Below are 18,400 nucleotides of genomic sequence, written 5' to 3'. Positions count from 1 at the left end.
TAAACACTCTGTCATAATAAATAAAGTACTTTGATTTACAGTAATTAGCTTAGTAAAGAAAGTGTAATTGCTAAATCGTCACATAATACACTTTTTTCAATCGCTAAGAAATTTTCATAAATACATTCTCTAATAGAGCTCTGAATACGTAGGTATAATATCTCACACCCTTTACGTTTTCACCAACAAAACAGAGTTTCAATAAATGTAACAGGCTTATCTTTCGCAGAGCAAAGAATATTCTGTCTGTCTTTAAATGATATAACAATCTTCCAATAACATTTTAGTATACTTTTCACCTACAAATGCACAATAGACACATTAGTTCAGGTTTCGGATTGATTGATTAATTGATTGATTGATCGATTGCAGAAATAAGCTTCGTAATCCGAAGCTTAACGGAAGAAGAAATTATTCGTTTCAGAAAAGTTACAGGTACGACGAAATGCTATTATGGACTATTATTGGTCTGTGAATTTTTCAGATCTTCTTTGGAGCTTGAAACAACGTCTGTATCACTTTTGTTTATCAGAGAAATATTCGACATTGCTCCTAACGATCTTTTTCTACAATCTCTGCCCTCTTCCCCATTCGTCACTTTATCCCTTTCGCTGCTTTGTGAATCGGTATCGTCAACGTAAATCCTAATATCGTGTTCGACATTGGAAACAGCTTTGTTCTCGATCTCTTCCCTCGCATAAATGTGATTGAAACTGTTGGTCTTTGATACAAACCCTCCTTTACCACTCACATTACTACATTTCAATTTGGACGGCCTCCTCTCATTTATTACAGACTGTACATCCAAATCGTGATCCAGAGGCAGTTTTTCCTCTTTCGTACCCGGTTCTCCCTTATTTTTTACTAAATTATTACCATACGCGTTTGGTGCTAACAGATTTGGCAACTTGCAGCTTAGACTTGCATCTAGAGAAGATTGCGAATCATTCGATTTTCTGTGCTTCGAAAGATGCTCGCTATTACGTAAAAGGTAACTAGAACACTTAGGTATGAGATGAGCATTTGTGTCTCCGGAACTAGATTTGATAGGTGGCCTCCTCTGGGAGGATTCGTGCGATGCACTATTAACTGTAAGGTAGCACTTGTCTTCAGCCACATCAGATACAGCGGGTGGATGAAGGTACTTTGTGCTACCAAAGTTTAAAATATGATTCTGTGATATGATGCGTGGGACGCTGAGATTGCTCGCAGGCTTTATCACCTCGGCGACCTCAAAATGTATTGGCGTGGACACGATTGGGAATAGTGAACTTCGCTGATGGGTATGGAACGTCTGCCTGCGTTTCATTCTATACTTAAATGGTTTGTTGGAGCGACAGCTTGATCCTCTTCGTTCATTGAAAGTTATCGATAAGTCTGCAAATACAATAGTAATAGCAGAAACCAAATTATGTACTGGTAACTGATGATAGACTACCAGAAATAACTATAGTAAAATCAAATTCTCACCGTCTTTATTACTGTCCTTTTCAGTGGGCGGGTTGTACGTGAAATTAGCAGGCAGTGAGCGAACTTTAGATAACCCTGGCCTGGTATTCAAACTTTCATCGTTTATGTCTTCCTCGTCCAATAGCTCTTCTTGCTCGGCAGCTAATTCTCTTTCTAGTTGAGTTTCCATATCGAGCTCATCTTCCATCTGTAATGAATTTGTGGGAAATAAAATTTGCCACTGCTGAGCACAACGGCGTAAAATAATTTTGCATACCTGTTTGTGACTCTCTTCTAAATGCTTCATTAATACAGCAACAACGACATTTACAAGAACGAACTGTGCCATGAGAACAAAAATAACGAAAAATATTGGTGCAATAATTGTGCTGACGCAACAATTCTTAACGCAATCTGTTGCATCGTCGCAATCATCCCTAAGAGTGTCTTTCATAATGCCATTCCAATTGTCGCCAGTTGCTACCCTGAAGAGAGTAAGAAAAGCCATTCCGAAATTGCTGAAGTGGGCGTGTTCGCCCAATCCTTGGCAAGGTATGTCATCACTGCATTCTATTGGAAAACGTCGCAAGTTGTTAATTACTCGATTACATGAAAGTTGAATAAATGATTTGATGTTTCCGATTTCACACTTTACCTAATCGACCAAAAAGCTCAACTCCCAATGCTGCAAATATGAAAAACAGAAGGAAAAAAAGTAAGCCTAGATTTCCGACTTGGGGCAATGCTTGCATAACTGTGTCCAGGAGGGCACGGATACCCTTTGCCATTTTAAGAAGTTTCAGAACTGTAAAGAAACAATAATTCGTCAGTGATAATCAACGTATTTCAATGTCGTATTACGAGAAAAGCGATTGGTTTTTTTACCTCTTGCAATTCGCAGTACTCGCATCACACGAATTATAGTTGGATTTATCGGTATTATTTTGGACTCCACTTCTTCAAGAACTATTCCGACTATCGACAGTATGACTATCCCAACATCCAGCTGATTCCACCTACAATATTCGATGATAGAATTTTATTTGTCCTATTACGTGTTGAAATACATGAAGCAGTAAGACCTGCGAGATAATGTAAGAAATTGATACTTTACTTGTCTTTCAAATACAAGTGCAGTCCGAGAGCTAAGAGTTTCATGAATGATTCGAGGATGAAAACGGCGGTGAAGAAGTAGTTGAATATTTTCAAGGCGTAAGTCAGAGCTTTGGGCATCATATAGAATTCCATTGCCATAGTTACGACATTAAGACCAATTACAGCTGCTATCGCCAAATCGAAATACTTTGAAGTGACAACGTTGTGAACGAATAGTCGAGACTTTGAATAATTTGTGTAATATGGAGGCTCGTGCATTTCTGAAAAAATCAGAAACAGCAACTTATTGGACTTCCATAGTAATTTTAACAAAAGATAAATATCTCTCGAAAGAAAATAAAAATTACTAAACCTTGAAACCCAAAGTGCTTACTGCGTCTTTTCTTCTCCATTTGAAGAGCTCTCTTCGCAGCTCTCCTAACACGCTCTTCTTTTTCTTGTTCCTCCCGACATCTGTGAAAATTCTCAACGACTACCCCAACGAACATATTCAGCACAAAGAAACCAACTAATAAAATAAATGCAATGAAGTAGAGTAACCTCCATTCAGAAAAGTTCTCTACAGGCTGAAATTAGAGAAAAATATTTCCATGTTGTACTAACACCATTCATTTATTTATTTGTAACGATGAATAGACCAATCAAGCCGCACTTACTTGTTGATCAACACCAACGGCATCCAGGCCGGTATACATTATATTAACCCATCCATCACGGGAAGATAATACGAAAAGTGACATTAGCGCTTTTCCGAGATCATCGAAATTGTATTTACGATTGACCCATTGGTTTCGTTTGTCGGCTAGACAATCTGTCTTATTGCGAACATTTTTCAAATCTGGTCCTTCACAATAGTAAAATGCGCCCTTGAAGAGTTGTACGCCTAATATACCAAATATCATGAAGAACGTGCAGCATATTAGCACGATGTTTCCGATAGGTCTCAACGATGATAATAACGTTTGAACTACTAATTTTAATCCTGGAGCTCGATTTATTACTCGGAGAGGCCTCAAGGATCTCAGTAATCGAAATACCTGAAATACAGATAGCGTTTAATTAATATTAAGTAGTAGATCACCTATTGTTTGGAAAGTACTTGATAAATAATTCATTAAAAACCAACCGAATACGAAGCTTAAAATATGATTTACCCACCCTCAAAATGCCAAAGATCTTCGGACTGCTTTCAGATATCAAAGACATTAGTAGATCTACTATGGATATTATAACCAGTGAACCATCCATGATATTCCAGCCCGATGTGAAGTAAGCATCATATCCATACAGCATACCAGATGCTACGACCTAGAAATCCATAAAATTTATAAATATAATTCAAGATTATTTGTGAAATGACATGGCGCGTAACATCATAGTTATGTTAAACCGACGGTTTTTACATTAACTTACCTTCACAAACATCTCTGCTGCAAAGACAGCTGTAAAAACGTAATTGGCCGAAGATAAAAAGATCCGCTCGCCACTGTTGGGAGGTATATTTGGTCTTTCCATTGCTAATGTTATACAATTTAATCCTATGAAAAGGAGGACCATGTTATCGAACCATTTCTGTCCTACAAACCAGTGGCAGAGCTCTCGAAACCTATGGAGTATGACATGGTAAATTATATAACGTAATTCTGAGCTTGTCAACTGATCCACTAATGTTAAACAACTTTTTTCAAGTCCAGACTGAAACTTTGAATACCTATTATGTGGTGCGAAAAGATATAAAGAGAAATCGTCTCTTTCTTTCAGACATCCCTTCGGTTCAAAGAACATGAATATTTTTTTTATTTTCTCAACACTAGATATGCTGCCATTGCCATTAGATTGTGCAGCTTGTTCGTCGAGTTGAGAGTCCATTTCTTCGGAAAGTTGTTTGATCTGTGGTAAAGGTCTAGCTTCGATGGATAAATTGTTTATGGTTCTAGCAGCTGAATTTAATGCATTGTCATCTAACGGCGTTTTCTGAACATGCATCTGGTCATAACTGCTCAATGAATTCTGGCGAGATAAATCGCCGATCCACCTCATCTGGAATTAGAAGATATAGTATTACAGCGCAATGAATTGAACAGTAGGTAACAAACAAAATGAACCAAAGTTAAGACTGTCTTACATTTGAAGTTGTATAATGCGCAATCGAAGAGCTACGACTTTTGGTAGAATTATTTGGACTAATACTGCGATTGTTAGCAATATGGTTCCGATTGTTTGGTGTATCGCAGTGCGTATCATTTCTTATCGACCCATAAAGGTAGCCTCCATTGCAATTAGTATAGTCTCCATAATTTCTACAACAGAAAAACGATTATACTCAAATAGACCTGATCATAATTCAACTGAACTATACCGCAAAACTGATTAAGCAATTTAAAAGTGGCGAATTTGTATATTAAAAAAAAGTAACACTGAACATGCAGTAAGATACTCACATAGAATTTGATCGCATGGTGTTACGTCCGTTATTAAGAACAATAGTCTGTCGACTATCGTCGTCGCACTGACTTTTCTTACGTCTCAGGGATGGTCGAGACAATCGCCAAGAATACCCTCTTTGTATTCGTTGATTGCTATAATTAGTGATTAGCACAATTTATGACAATATTATTATGTGCCTGTTAGTTACAATGCGACTTATCACACTCCACCAAAGATTTTATGAATTGGCCATTGAAATGAGTGTAACTAATATGATAAGACACCAATTTTTTCAAACTATTCGTACCTTGGATTCGAATCCCGAGTCGGCGACGGATTAATAACGGCCACAAGACTGATCCGCCTTGAAAGTTGATTTGGAACCAGATTGTTAGTAGCAAATTTGTTATCCATTGGCTTAAGTAAGCCAGGTATACTGCATTGACTCTGTGAATAGAAAGCCACGATGAATGCTCAGGTCATCATCAATCGTAAAGTCATCGAAATTTTCCAGTTTCTCAAAGTTATACCATGAACGATATACGAATATAAACAATACATACAGCAGATCGATCGATTGATTCAATTGAAAGACTTGGATTCGTAGAGCGGCAATTAAACTCTCTGTATCCAGTATCTAGCGTTGTATTAGGAGAGTCTTGAGGAGTAGCAGCTGTATGGGTAATTACAGGCGGCTGTATGCCCATCATTTTACTTTCTTTTTGGATATTACATTTAGGCTCATTTATCGGATGTCTCCATATCGTATTCTGCTTGTCCTTGCTACAGTTGTCTTTGTACTTTCGTAATTCCTCTACACTTTGCCAAGAGTTCTTTTGATCCTTTAAAAAAAAGTGATGAATTTGTGAAAACTGTGGAAACAATTATGAATAGCTTCGATCTGATAATTATGATACATGTGATGCTGTTCACCTGTGTGTAGGTATCACTGTCAGATACTGAATGTGATTGAGAAACCCTCGATGAATCTCCGTCACTGCTGATTCCAGCTTCCTTTGCAGCCAGCCGTGCCATTTCTCGTTGTTCTCTCTCCCGCCGTTCATTTCTCTGGAATGCATGAAAAATAAGTAGGTGATAAAATTTTCTTGATACAATTGCTGGGTGAAAAAATAAATGAGAAATATAATAATATACCTCGGAAGAAAAGCCTTCCACCAGAATCGCGACCAACAGATTAAACAGAACGTAGTTACCAAATGTCATCAACGCTACAAAGTACAATGCTGCCCAGTGAGAGGTTTTCTGCATTCCGTTGAACAACACTACGTTCCAATCTTCTTGGGTAAGTATCTGCGTGAAAGGAGAAAATTTTTAGATATCCGATGGTTTTTATACCTGTGCAAATAGTCGGATACCGTGGCTAAAGTTCAATGAAAACAACCAACTATATTTTATATGATACTGGTCTCCATAGCATGCACTCTTGTACTTAATCAATTGTACATGGAACGCCACAATGACGGAATCAAAAAGTAAAAAATCAGTTTTCTTTCGGCCAAAAACGAACCTCGACTGGAAATGTTCCATATTGAATTTGTAATACCGGCAATACCTTGGATGCAAAAATTACAAAAATAATATACCTTTAACGTCAATAAATCTTATGAAACAGTGGTACCTGGAAAACGGTAACAGTGGCCCAGAGGATGTCGTTGAAGTGTTTGCGATCACAGCGACACTTTGGGTCGTGCGAGACCACTTCGATACAGGTGCAGGGCCGACTCCGGTCCACCCACATGCAAAACTTACCCCCGAACAGGTACATCCCTAGGATGCTGCAACCGAGACAATCCCATGGCCTAAAGTTCCGTCAACATTGGCAAATTCACAAGAAGAATGTCCCCAAATTTTTGCCCTTGTTGCAAGTTACAATTTTACATATAAGTATATTCACCGATCTTCTTGATAGAGCGTGCGATATTCATGGAGTACATAAGTAACAGACGAATCGCAAATACGAAAGTTACGGTATATTAATAATGACTAATTTAAATCAAGTCCAATATATGGAGACACTCCATTCTGTATAAAGCGAAATATCTAGTAAATAGCATAATGATTTCACTTGAAGCTGCATATTTGTGATTTCAGAGTCAAATTCTGGAATTTGATGATTTGTGGAAGAAAAGCAAGACAGTTTGCAATTAGAAATACATAGATGGTTTTAGTACAAGTAATATTAACATTACTGCAGGAGTTGAGCCGCTAAGTCACCCTACGATTACGACCTAGGTATAATACGTACAATTTTTATATTACGTGCACATGAAGAATGACCAAGATTTTTTTTTTTGGTTTTTGTTGTATTAGATACGTAATTACTTTTCCTAACTGGAAGAATTCTACTATGTAGATGAATTATAATATTTTGCCCAGTTAATATGGCAGGAAGGAGTTGTGGCCCAAGTTGCGCAATCGACACAAATTACCATCGTCGTCTAACGAACAACAAGTGTTATTGGTTCGGCTTGTATCGTCAGTTTTCTCTATTACTATTCTAATATTTTCTTGCAGTAATCCTTAGAACTAAATTCAGGGAGTGTATATATTATGTGAGATTTGTACAAACAGCTTGATGTCACTTGCTTCTACATTTTTATTTTTTTTTTGTTTAAAGTCATTTTCTGTCAAGAGAAGCTGATTCTGCACGTTTCCGAATTTGTAAATCATTACGCTATAATTTATAGATTTTTTCCATTTCATCGAAATGCCAGTAGTTGTACAACATTTTTATTTCAAAGAGAGTTTTTTTTTTTTTATTATTGTGATTCATTTCTAATAACGTTCACTTATTTCGCCAATCATGCTAATTCAGGGAAAAAATATTCACATCTTCGTACTCATTTTTTTTTTTTTTTTTTCTGAACAATATGGTCAATACTCATTGGTATAATGTATGTATTCAAGTGGGATGGGATTATATGCTTTAAAATATGTATACCATGAGGAGGTATTATACTATGAGAGATAAAAACAAAAATGAGACAGGAATAGAGTATATGAATTTACTCATTCTCTAAAATAAACGAGATGATACGCTACAGATTGAGATAGAAAAAGTATAAATAAAATGACAACATAGTAAGATTAGAATATTACTCTCAAGATTGAGTTTGCATGCTTGAGAACTAAACAACAGATACTGTGATACTTTATTTATTAAAACACTTGGAAGAATCTACAGTTTAACTATCTATGAAACTTTATCATAGAAGACAAAATCTATAACTAGAAATTTAAATAATAAATACCCACCACCCAATATAACAGAAAATTGCAATTAGTGCACAATAAAACGTGGTCAATTATAGTGCGATACACAGTTGAAGTCACTAAAAAATTTCATACGCATATACGGTAAATGAATTTTAATCTATTTTTGAAGCGTCACTGCTGCAAGATATTCTCAGGCTATTATAAATTACAATATGTCTAAGAAAATCAAGAAATCGATAGATTTGGAATCTCGACGATATCGCAATCTATGCAATTTTAGTACCAATATCTCAATCATGACAAGGATTTACGAGTATTTTATTAAACCGGTCCAACATAAGTCTGAAATTTTTTTTGTTCAATTCTGTCTTTCCCTCACGCATAGCAGAGTTTCTACTTGTCGTCAAACCAAACTTGACATTTCACATAACGTTGCTTAACTATGTATTCCATTTTGCATTCAATGTGAGTCTAAGCATGAACAGTGAAGACTAAAACATGGGTTTATCACAGTTGCTGAATTGACACGTGGCATAATAAATAACGTAGGTAGCAATGTATAAGCAAGATAAATTCCTATGCAGCTTCCTACTACTTGAAATCCATATGTCAACATGCTCCATACTGTGAAAGTGACTAAATTTGGAAAATACAAAAAAAAACAAAAAGTAGATGAACATACTACCTGAATAGGTGAAAGCAATTATATAAAAGAAAAAGATGCTAAAATAAATGTGTACTCACCATTCAGGAGTGCACAATAAATCACATGAAAGTCAGAACGCTATTTAAGAAAATTTTCATTCAAGTTTTTTAAAGCAGCGGTGCATCATTCTCGGAATAAAAAATTTAAGATATTTGATAGATGGAAAAATTCTATACAAAGAATAGGAATTTTAAAGTTACAATGCATTTACTCATTCAATTTCAAAGATTTACCTACATTCTATGATTTCTAGGAGCGTAATTTCAAGTTTATTGTAAAATTTGCATCCGATTGAAAATCCACAAGTTCGTTTGATCGATTAATTCTTAATAATTAAACCGAGATAATATTTAGATCAGTTTTGAGAGAGATTGAAAAATGATGTGTAAACGTTGGTAGCTCAAAATACTTCAGTTACTAAATGCTAGAGCATGCAGAATAAGAGCAGATAAGAAGAAAGCGAAAAAAGATATATTTAGTGCCGAAAACATGCTAAACGTATACATTACCTTATTCTTTGAAATCATAAGTATATGCAGTGCTGTACCGAGTTTAGCTTTTAAAATCAAATTATGCTAGCCCTAAGCTGAAAAATATCCTGTACCTGAAATACTGTGACAATAGCCCAGAGTAATGAGTCAAAGTTTTTCCTATCACATTCGACTTCGGTGGTGCCTTTCATGGTTTCACAGAATTTGCAACCGAACAGGTTCATCCCAAGAATACTATAACACAGTGAAATGTGTGATATATTTCCACCTTAATAAAGCGTATATTCATTGATCAGTGAAAAATGAAACGTACGGATTATATCTTTTAGGAATGATCTACATAAGTAAAAGTTTTATCGTGTGTATTTACAAGCCATTGTTGCACCGTGGGTTATAAATGTAACGTGCAGTTTCTATAATATTCCACATTTTACCTTGCATACTTTGTATAATACAGTATTGACAGAACAACTCTCTTTGATAATTAATTCATTCAATGTTGTTTCTTTTCCTACACGTAACAATTCTTTCCATTCTAATTCCTCGAATTGTAAAATTCCAAATTTACATATGTGCCCAAACTTCAAGTTAAACGTTTGAATCAGCGTGAATAAGAACCTTGCAATATTGTTGTTAATTGACGTGTGCTGTGTTTGAAAAAATATGTAGTGTGTGTTTAAAGGAAAATTCGTATCAGGCTCTATAGCAGTATTTTCGCCAATTGTATCCCGGCAAATGACAAACGATACGATAACAGGCCCTGAATTGGTGACCGTATAGGCACCCACTGAGGCGTTTAGATAGCAAGAGTGACAGAGGAAGGTTGAAACTTAGAGTATAGCAGTTTTCAAACTTGTCACTAGACATTTCCAGCATAAAAGCACCATGCACACATGTAATATTGAAAAAAAAAAAATATATATATATATATATATTATATTTGATGCCTTAAGCCGCGAATAGCAAGAGCCACCGCAGATGTGCCAACAACACCGTCATTACCAGTACATCATGTCAAAGTAGCAGTAATTAGGCACTGCAATAAAATAACTGCCCACACCAGAGAACTTTGGTTGAAATTATTTGCATCTCTATTAGTTTCTAAGTAGTATATAATCACTTCATACGACATTTAAATAATCACTTTGCACTCGTCATCATAATATAGTGAAAAAAATAGTAGAGAGAGTAAATGTATAAATAAAGAGAAAAAAATGATTTAAGAAGTTTAACAAAGTATACTCTTTGATCAGCAACAGGAATTGGGATGAATGGAAGGTATCGAAGATTGGAGTATACCAGATATCACTAACAACAGCTAACATGACTGTATGAACTCCCCTGATACATATGTAGAAGATTAGGTCACATTATTTATAAATAATACGCACATTTTAGGAATTATCAGTTGCCCTGGCATAAAAATTAAATTCAATATAATGGGACTTACCTGAATATAAAGATGAAAAGGATTAAAAGGGAAAAAAATATCGCAACGTTATCCATCGTCCTGAGCATGACGAACAGCTGCCGGCGAAGATTGGGCAAGAAGCGCACAAGCTTCAAAATGCGCAGGAGGCGGAATGTGCGAAGGACACTCAAGCCGGAGTTTCCTTCGCGCTCCCCATAATAGGTTTGACAGAGCTCTATAACACTGTTTTCAAAACCAAAAATTATTTTGAGGAACATTATCGCCTAAATTATAATTGCATCAACATTTCAATACTACAGAAAAGTGTAAATTATGAAAGAAATCATCACTAATCACCTTAGTACAACAACGACACCATCAAATACATTAAATCCGTTACTGATATATCCGAAAGGTCCTTCTGCTATCATTTTTAACAGCATTTCAACGGCAAAAACAGCAGAAAATACTATGTTACTTATTTCCACAATTATCGTCAATTCCTCTGGCTGAAATTCAAGAACGTCACGTAATCACCTTTTGTCCAAACGCTACGTATAAATTTGAACATGGTACCGAATTGTAAAATGTCTAGAAATACCTGATTATGGTATTCAATGCCCATACTGAGGGTATTTATCAAAATAGCCACAAGAATACCCTGTTGAAAATACTTGTTCACCACAAGTTTCTTGACCCAGCGCTGAATGCATCGAATCACACAAACGCAGCAACTCCCTGTTGCTTTGAGGACTTTTCTAGTCTGTGACTTTTGCCATTTATCATTATCTTCTGCCCAAGGTTGATCATTTTGTACTTCGCAACAAGAACAGTTGTCTGCATCAGGGTTTAGCCATTGCGTCGGATCGGTCAATACTATACGTCGGTCCGATATACCTACGAAATAATCAAGCATTTCTAACAATTCTCATTTATATTTGCAGGTACGTGTGATTTGTCGCGATATTTAAGAACCAATTTGACCGATCAACCTTAGATCGTGGACAACGTTTACCTTTGGTTAATGAATTTAGAAAAGAGTCCAGAGCTAATTGACCGGTTGGAAGAGCAGCGCTGAGAGCACCGCTAAGAGCAAGTAGTTCTTGGCAGGTCATCGCTTCGTTTTGTTCCAAGTCAGTTTGTATCTACGATCGATTAAATACTAGTGAAAATTGTGTTAGAAATATTTTGTTTCTTATGTAAAACAGTTCACTGTGTCTAACGATGTAGAGTATCCAATATAATCTGTTTAAGATATTTCACTTTATACACCGTTGGCTGTTTCTCGGAATAATCAAGTAACTACTTAGCAAAGTGAACTTACTTGCAAAGTTGACTGCGGTGTTGACCAAACATTTCCATCTCCCGTCTGTGTCATTTTTTCGCTCGAACATATATTTCGTTCTCCCACGGCTGTAGAGCCTGGCAATGTATTAGCGCTGCCGCCATGAAGCAGTACAACATCGTTGAACATGACGCTACTTCGTCGCCTGAAGTTTGGTAATATCGGACTGGCGAGAGTGTTGTGAGTCTGAAACGCATAAGTGCATTCAACAATTGCACTAAATGTAAGTTTATGTAATCAGTAAACATGTATAAGTCACCTCCGTTGGAACAATGTTGCTATCACCAGGAGTTGATAAAGATAAAGGAGGATGATGAAGACTCGGGTGGCAGGGAATTGCAGAAATTTCTACTTCGGAGGTTTCTGGACTCGCATGAGGTGCCAGCATTAAACTACCACTTTGATCTAGAACAACTCTGACACTGCTAGTCACTGCTAATTCACCACCATTTTGTTCTTCATCTTCAGCCAGTGGTCTGTGATACGGACATCGTCTGTGATGTTGTCTCTTATCTGGAGGGATAGAGAGCTTAGAAAATGCGCGCTTTTATTTTCAATAAATCACGTTTAAAATTAGCATCGGCACGTTCATTCGACTCAACGTCTTTATAGATCAGGACTGTGTGTACTTGCCAGATGATCTGTTCATTTGAATGGCTACTGTGCGCGAGAGACTCGGGCTTTGCTCCCTCAGTAGCTTCTGTTCCCGTTTCTGTTGTCTAGTATACAAGTAAAGTCGATATTTCTTCATTAATCTACGTTTACTTCTACGCCACAAATGGGCAATGTATCTGTAAAAGAAATAAATCATTTGTAAGCGAATTGGTTGATCTTTTATATTTTTTTTCAAAAATTCTCTCACTTTACAATCTCTGCATAGCATGTAGTCGGTTCAGAAGTATTTATTGAAGAAGCTAGTGTGCTGGTAGAGTGAAAGCGGGCACGTTCGAGTCTCATACGTTCCAGTTCTCTTTTTTTTGTTTCCGAAAATTGTGTCGCAATTACGACTAAGCAGAGGTTGATCATAAAAAATGATCCGATCTGCAAAAAATATAAATACATGTGTACGAATGTTCAATTGATCTGTGACGTAGATTTTAACGCATGACACAGGTTGCTCGATAACCCATGTCTCAAGCTATGATCCATACTCACGACAATCAGTAGGACAAAGTATATCCAATCCCAAAACGAATGTGCATCTTGTACATAATACATTATGTCTGTCCAACCCTCCAGGCTGATTACCTGAAATTTTCAGTAACACACGTTTTACAATGACGTACCGAGTTTGCACAATTATTGTTACATTTAAACTTGCAGAATATTCTAAAAGCACTGCAAGTACGATACTTACGAGAAAAATTGCAACCCAGGCGAGTCCGATGTTGTCAAAAGATATGGTACCTTGAAAAGGATTGTTACCTTGCCCTTTGCACTCTGTGTAATAGAAATTCCAATTCACACAAGAATCATTACTTATAAATGTAATATTACTGTTTGGTAAGGCTGTGTTATTGCATATCAGGTCCCCTGTAACAATACCGTATGATTAGCACTGAAAACTTTCATCTATACCATATCTTTTTATACCCACCAATTTTATGCGGTGGAAGATTGCTGCACGAGTGCATACCACTTTCATCTGGACGTGAACATATGTAATCCTGATCTTGATATTCAAAGTATTTGGATAAGTTGCTGGAATGAGATGGTAAAATGTAACTAACTTTTTGACAGCAATTGTTGAACAAATTTTTACTGCTCTTAAACAAAAACATTTTTACGTACTCAGGGTATTTAACATTGGGAAGAGCTCTGAGAAAACATCGTTGTCTCAGGATTCCTTCCCACAATTGAACGCCTACAATACCAAATATGAAAAACACAAAAAAGCATAGAAGAAGAACGTTTCCGAGCATCGGTAGCGTGTCCAACAGCAGCATAACAAGTATCCTCATACCTGAAAAGAAGAAATATCATTTATAAAATAGCCGTAATAATTCAAATTTCTTCAGACTCAATTCTGTCCTCGTCGAGGATGAAACTACATTACCCATTGATTACACGGGCACAGCAGGAATATTTTTTTTATACAAACATACATCTGTGTCTGTGCACATACGTGATGTGGTGTAAAAATACATAGGTAGTTCGAGTTTGCAGGGAACAGCAGCTTGCCGCAAGCTAGTAAATATGAAAACTTTAAAGCAACAGAAGTCAGTCAGTACTGACCAAGCGACGTGTAAAGGCCAGAGCACTTTCTTTTGCCTTGTATATACAGAGGTAAAAATATTTATAAACTTGTTTTAAATATTATAGAAGAGATGAAACGCCTGCAAGGCAAGCATTTGCGATTGAAACAAGGTCAGCTGAGGGCTAGTCACAGATCCCACTGAGCTTGGTCTTCAAGGACATTCGCTACCAGTAATAAACTTTCCAGGCGGAAAGATTCCATTAAAAAAAAACACGTGTTAGTTATTTCAGCGAGACGATTCAGAACAATTCACAACCGATATACTTACTGGGTATCCTGTTGATCGCACGCAATGGTCTCAGTACCCTTATGGTCCTTATTGCGGATAGACTCATATTTTCAACGTTCAAACAGTATTCTAAGGCTCTGAAAAGTGGATAGAAAATCAGCATAACGATCAGACGAATCAAGATATCGATACTTCCAGAATTAGATTACAAATTTCTTTTAGACTTGATAAATTTTTCGCTGTACAAATAACGAGGCTTACCCAGCTGCTACTATAAAGAAGTCTAATCTGTTCCACGAATCCGCCAAGTAAGTTCCCTTGCCGTAAATCCCCATTGCAACAATTTTGATCGTCATTTCTAACGAAAAGAAAGCGAAGATGATATCGTCAAACATCTGTAAAGTACAAAGCGATGCAAGTGTAAATACATATAAATTGTTTCATGAGTATATACATATAAAATTGTGGGATTGTTATACATTACTATCATATCAATTCATACTTGTAATATTTTGCAGCGATTCGTAACACACTCATCGTCGACGCAAGGCTGGTACATCCCCAAAGTGATGCAATTTAGAAGGATCACCATCATGCTTATTCTTTCAAACCATGTGATTTTTTTAATAAGAAAAATATCATGGTATTCTAATTCTCCTAGCTCCATTTGATATGAGTAAAATTAAATTCTCTTAATCTAGTATATCTTCGACAATTTAGATACTGCAGGAGAGAACGGGCTTCGTTTAGGGGTAAACAGATTTCATAATTGCGTTAAAACAAACGCATCTATAATTATAAATTTAAATGGTCGTAGGGTGAGTTGACGACGATTCGAAACGCGGGGAATCCCCGCCGGATATAAGTCAAGTGGCACAGCGACGCTCGCTGCCTTGAAACACGCTTTGCACGAGTAAGAAACGTTTATATTCGCGTTCTCCTGAATTATTAACATCTTTCGATTCTCCATCATTTCACCTATAAAACGATTTACGCCTTCAACTGTGTCGAATCACCCTTTTTTACTCTTTCTTTTACTCTACGATATTAAAGTTTGTAAACGGTAACGTAACGATTCATTTTTACGAAAAATCATTATTTCGTAACTATAGGATAATTGCATGAAATTGAATGATATATATTTTTAAAAAGCAAAGCGTACGTTTAAATATTTTCGAAATTGAACTCCTTCAAAGACGTTCTAAATTTTCAAAATCAGTGATCTTCTTTTCAATATTTCGTTACGTTAACGTCGTTAACTTCAATCGCGTTTCTTTCTTCGTTCCTTTAATACCTATACGAAGTTTTGAAAATATTAAAAAAGTATACTTGCGATAATATTACGTTTGAACGATATTGAGAAAAAAATTCTGTAGAATCATTGTAATTCAATATAATGTGATTTCTCGGACATTTTCGTTTCGTGCTAATCAAGATACTGCAGTATAGCAAATAAGACGCGCGGTTTCTTGATCCTTGAATGCCTGCTTGATCGTATCATCTGCGATGGATGGAATCCAGGTACAGTGCGAATTAACGTGCCCGCGAATTAGATCGAAATTTCAAGCCATGTACATACGTGTAACGTCCACATATGACGTGAGCACGTCGTATATACGTCAGATAGCCGATATTAGTTCGGAAATAAAACTAGTATATCTGTATGCACGACCCAGGTATGTGAGTATGTGTGTGTTACGTATAAATATACATATATCTATATATATATATATGTATATATATATATATACACGTATACTGCACAGCCATCGCGCAAATACGGAATATCGAACTAGCATGCCAGAAGCACGCGCGCTCTTCACAATTCACCTAGATTATTATCATACGTACACACGCATAAAATTCACAGGTCCTGGAAATATGAAAATTTGCTATACTGGATATTACTTCCAATTTTCGGATAAACCGAAGCCTTCGTATAACCGAAACTGTACGTATGTGATACGTATACACTTATCGTAACGAGAATCGAAGCAAATTTTATCCTTTTATCCCCCACAATTATAATAATATGCGACGGTTCCGATATCGGTGTAAGACGATCAACGTTTCGTTTGTATAAATCGTTTCGCGCGTTCTGCAGCATACCTTGTTGGATGCGTGCATGCACGCTAACACGAGGTGTACAGGTATAGAATCAACAGCTCGATCAGTATCGTGATAAATTCATTCGTCGAACGCCCAAGTAAAGTGGGAAGAAATCGCAATGCCGAAGAGTCACGCGACGCGCAACATCGCTTGCTCGGCCAGGTTGTCAATCGGGAAAGCGATCATCGGCGTGATTGCCTCGCGAGTTAAATTAAGGTATTCGGTGAAAAGGATATGGATTCGTGATGAGAGCTAGACACCAATTGCGCGGGCGTGTCGTTTGGTCCAGATAACGTAAGGCGATCGGAGCGAATCCTGGATACGGTAGATTATTCCCCTCGTCGTCCTCGTCCTCGCCATCCTCGTCCTCGTCGTCCTCGTCGTCCTCGTCGTCCTCGTCCTCGTCCTCGTCCTCCCCATCCTCGAGATCACTCAACTCGGCAACGTCACTGTCCGAATTATCCTGACCAACGCTCTCGTTGACACAGCTGCCTTTTGCGGCGGAACGATATCGATACCCTTGAGGGTAATGGTGCACCGACATTATTCAAGCCCTGGTATTGTGGCTCTCACCAACTTTCGCAGCCCCGTCGGACGTCGTTAAAAGCCCAAGTTTCGCTCCCCGGCTGAACCACCCTTCATCAATACCCGACGGTTTGAAAATTCGCCACTTCTTTATATTATTACTTACACGCGGTAGAGGAAATTTGAAAAAAAGAACGTTGCGACAAAAACCGTTGAAAAAACCTCCCGCACTGATCGGTATACAAAACTGTCACGGTCCGATTAAACTTGTATCGAAACGAAAGTTCTAATTACATTTCAATCGGCAAGTATATAATGTATTTATAGAAGTTAAACCTCGGGAGTTCAGTTTCCGATTGATGAAGAAAATATCTGTCTGTTCAATAGTTGAAAATTATTCGATCGCTGGTTAACTCTTGTCGCAACGAACGTACATATTGTTATCCTTTCGTCCTCTTGTTTTTGTTTCTCTTTGCCAGGCAGGGATGAAATTGATTGATTTTCAGTCCAATGTTCCGAGATGATTAACTGCCATTGGATGCACGCGCATCCCCGTCTCTCATCCTTTGCGTACTAACTATATCGACGCCTCGACGCCGCGGAACGACGTCGTCAACCAGCGAGCGAAAGAAGAAACGTCGAACGTCGAGAGGGTCGACGGGCAACGCATGCGCCCCTTAATTCCTTCTCCACATGCATACGTACCCACGTTACATACGCGCGTTAGGATACGTTGGCCGACATATCCACCCTGCGTAAACACATATGCCATTTGACGATATTACACGACCGCTTTTATATCCCCAGCTCTGTACGCGCGTATGCATGCGTCGATGTACAACGCTTGTGCAACGTTTTCACCCGACGTCTCCGAGGCTAGGCGCCTCTGCATCCTCTGCGAGCTTTTACCCTTTCCTCCCCCCTCCTGCATCTTCGCGGGTTTTCCATACAATGTCGCTTATCCCGTTTACCTACGCCGGGGGAAAATTCTTCCGATTGTCATGACGGATGATCGACCGCGGATTTTAATCCCGTCCTGGTGAAAATGATTTATACGATTTTCTAAGTATTTTCACGGAAATTGCGACATTTCGTACG

General features: G+C 37.5%; 1 protein-coding gene across 4 annotated transcripts; it reads right to left on the bottom strand.

Moving 5' to 3' along the window:
* Positions 1-98: 98 nt before the first annotated feature.
* Positions 99-18,082, bottom strand: LOC124181293 (voltage-dependent T-type calcium channel subunit alpha-1G-like). 4 transcript variants are annotated; one of them, XM_046567703.1, is made up of 34 exons: positions 17,014-18,082; positions 15,171-15,282; positions 14,930-15,063; positions 14,708-14,805; positions 13,974-14,145; positions 13,780-13,883; positions 13,540-13,715; positions 13,338-13,430; positions 13,045-13,223; positions 12,816-12,973; positions 12,442-12,695; positions 12,162-12,368; positions 11,853-11,982; positions 11,439-11,734; positions 11,195-11,346; positions 10,877-11,080; positions 9,540-9,660; positions 6,148-6,303; positions 5,926-6,060; positions 5,556-5,834; positions 5,300-5,439; positions 5,007-5,144; positions 4,691-4,865; positions 4,277-4,605; positions 3,979-4,171; positions 3,724-3,873; positions 3,222-3,602; positions 2,918-3,131; positions 2,564-2,825; positions 2,335-2,465; positions 2,105-2,254; positions 1,727-2,019; positions 1,471-1,657; positions 99-1,377 (listed from the first exon to the last, which is right to left on the bottom strand). In XM_046567703.1, the coding sequence occupies exons 1-34, from the start codon at positions 17,319-17,321 to the stop codon at positions 452-454; spliced, it is 7,137 nt and encodes a 2,378-aa protein (XP_046423659.1). In that variant the 5' UTR covers positions 17,322-18,082; the 3' UTR covers positions 99-451. The 4 variants fall into 4 exon arrangements, with proteins under 4 accessions (XP_046423659.1, XP_046423660.1, XP_046423657.1 ...); XM_046567704.1 differs by having other exon boundaries at positions 2,939-3,131; XM_046567701.1 differs by lacking the exon at positions 9,540-9,660 and adding an exon at positions 6,632-6,788.
* Between the last annotated feature and the right edge of the window lie 318 nt (positions 18,083-18,400).

This window comes from Neodiprion fabricii, chromosome 4 (genome assembly GCF_021155785.1).
Source record: "Neodiprion fabricii isolate iyNeoFabr1 chromosome 4, iyNeoFabr1.1, whole genome shotgun sequence".
NCBI lineage: Eukaryota > Metazoa > Arthropoda > Insecta > Hymenoptera > Diprionidae > Neodiprion > Neodiprion fabricii.
This window is presented reverse-complemented; position numbering and strand designations above follow the sequence as displayed.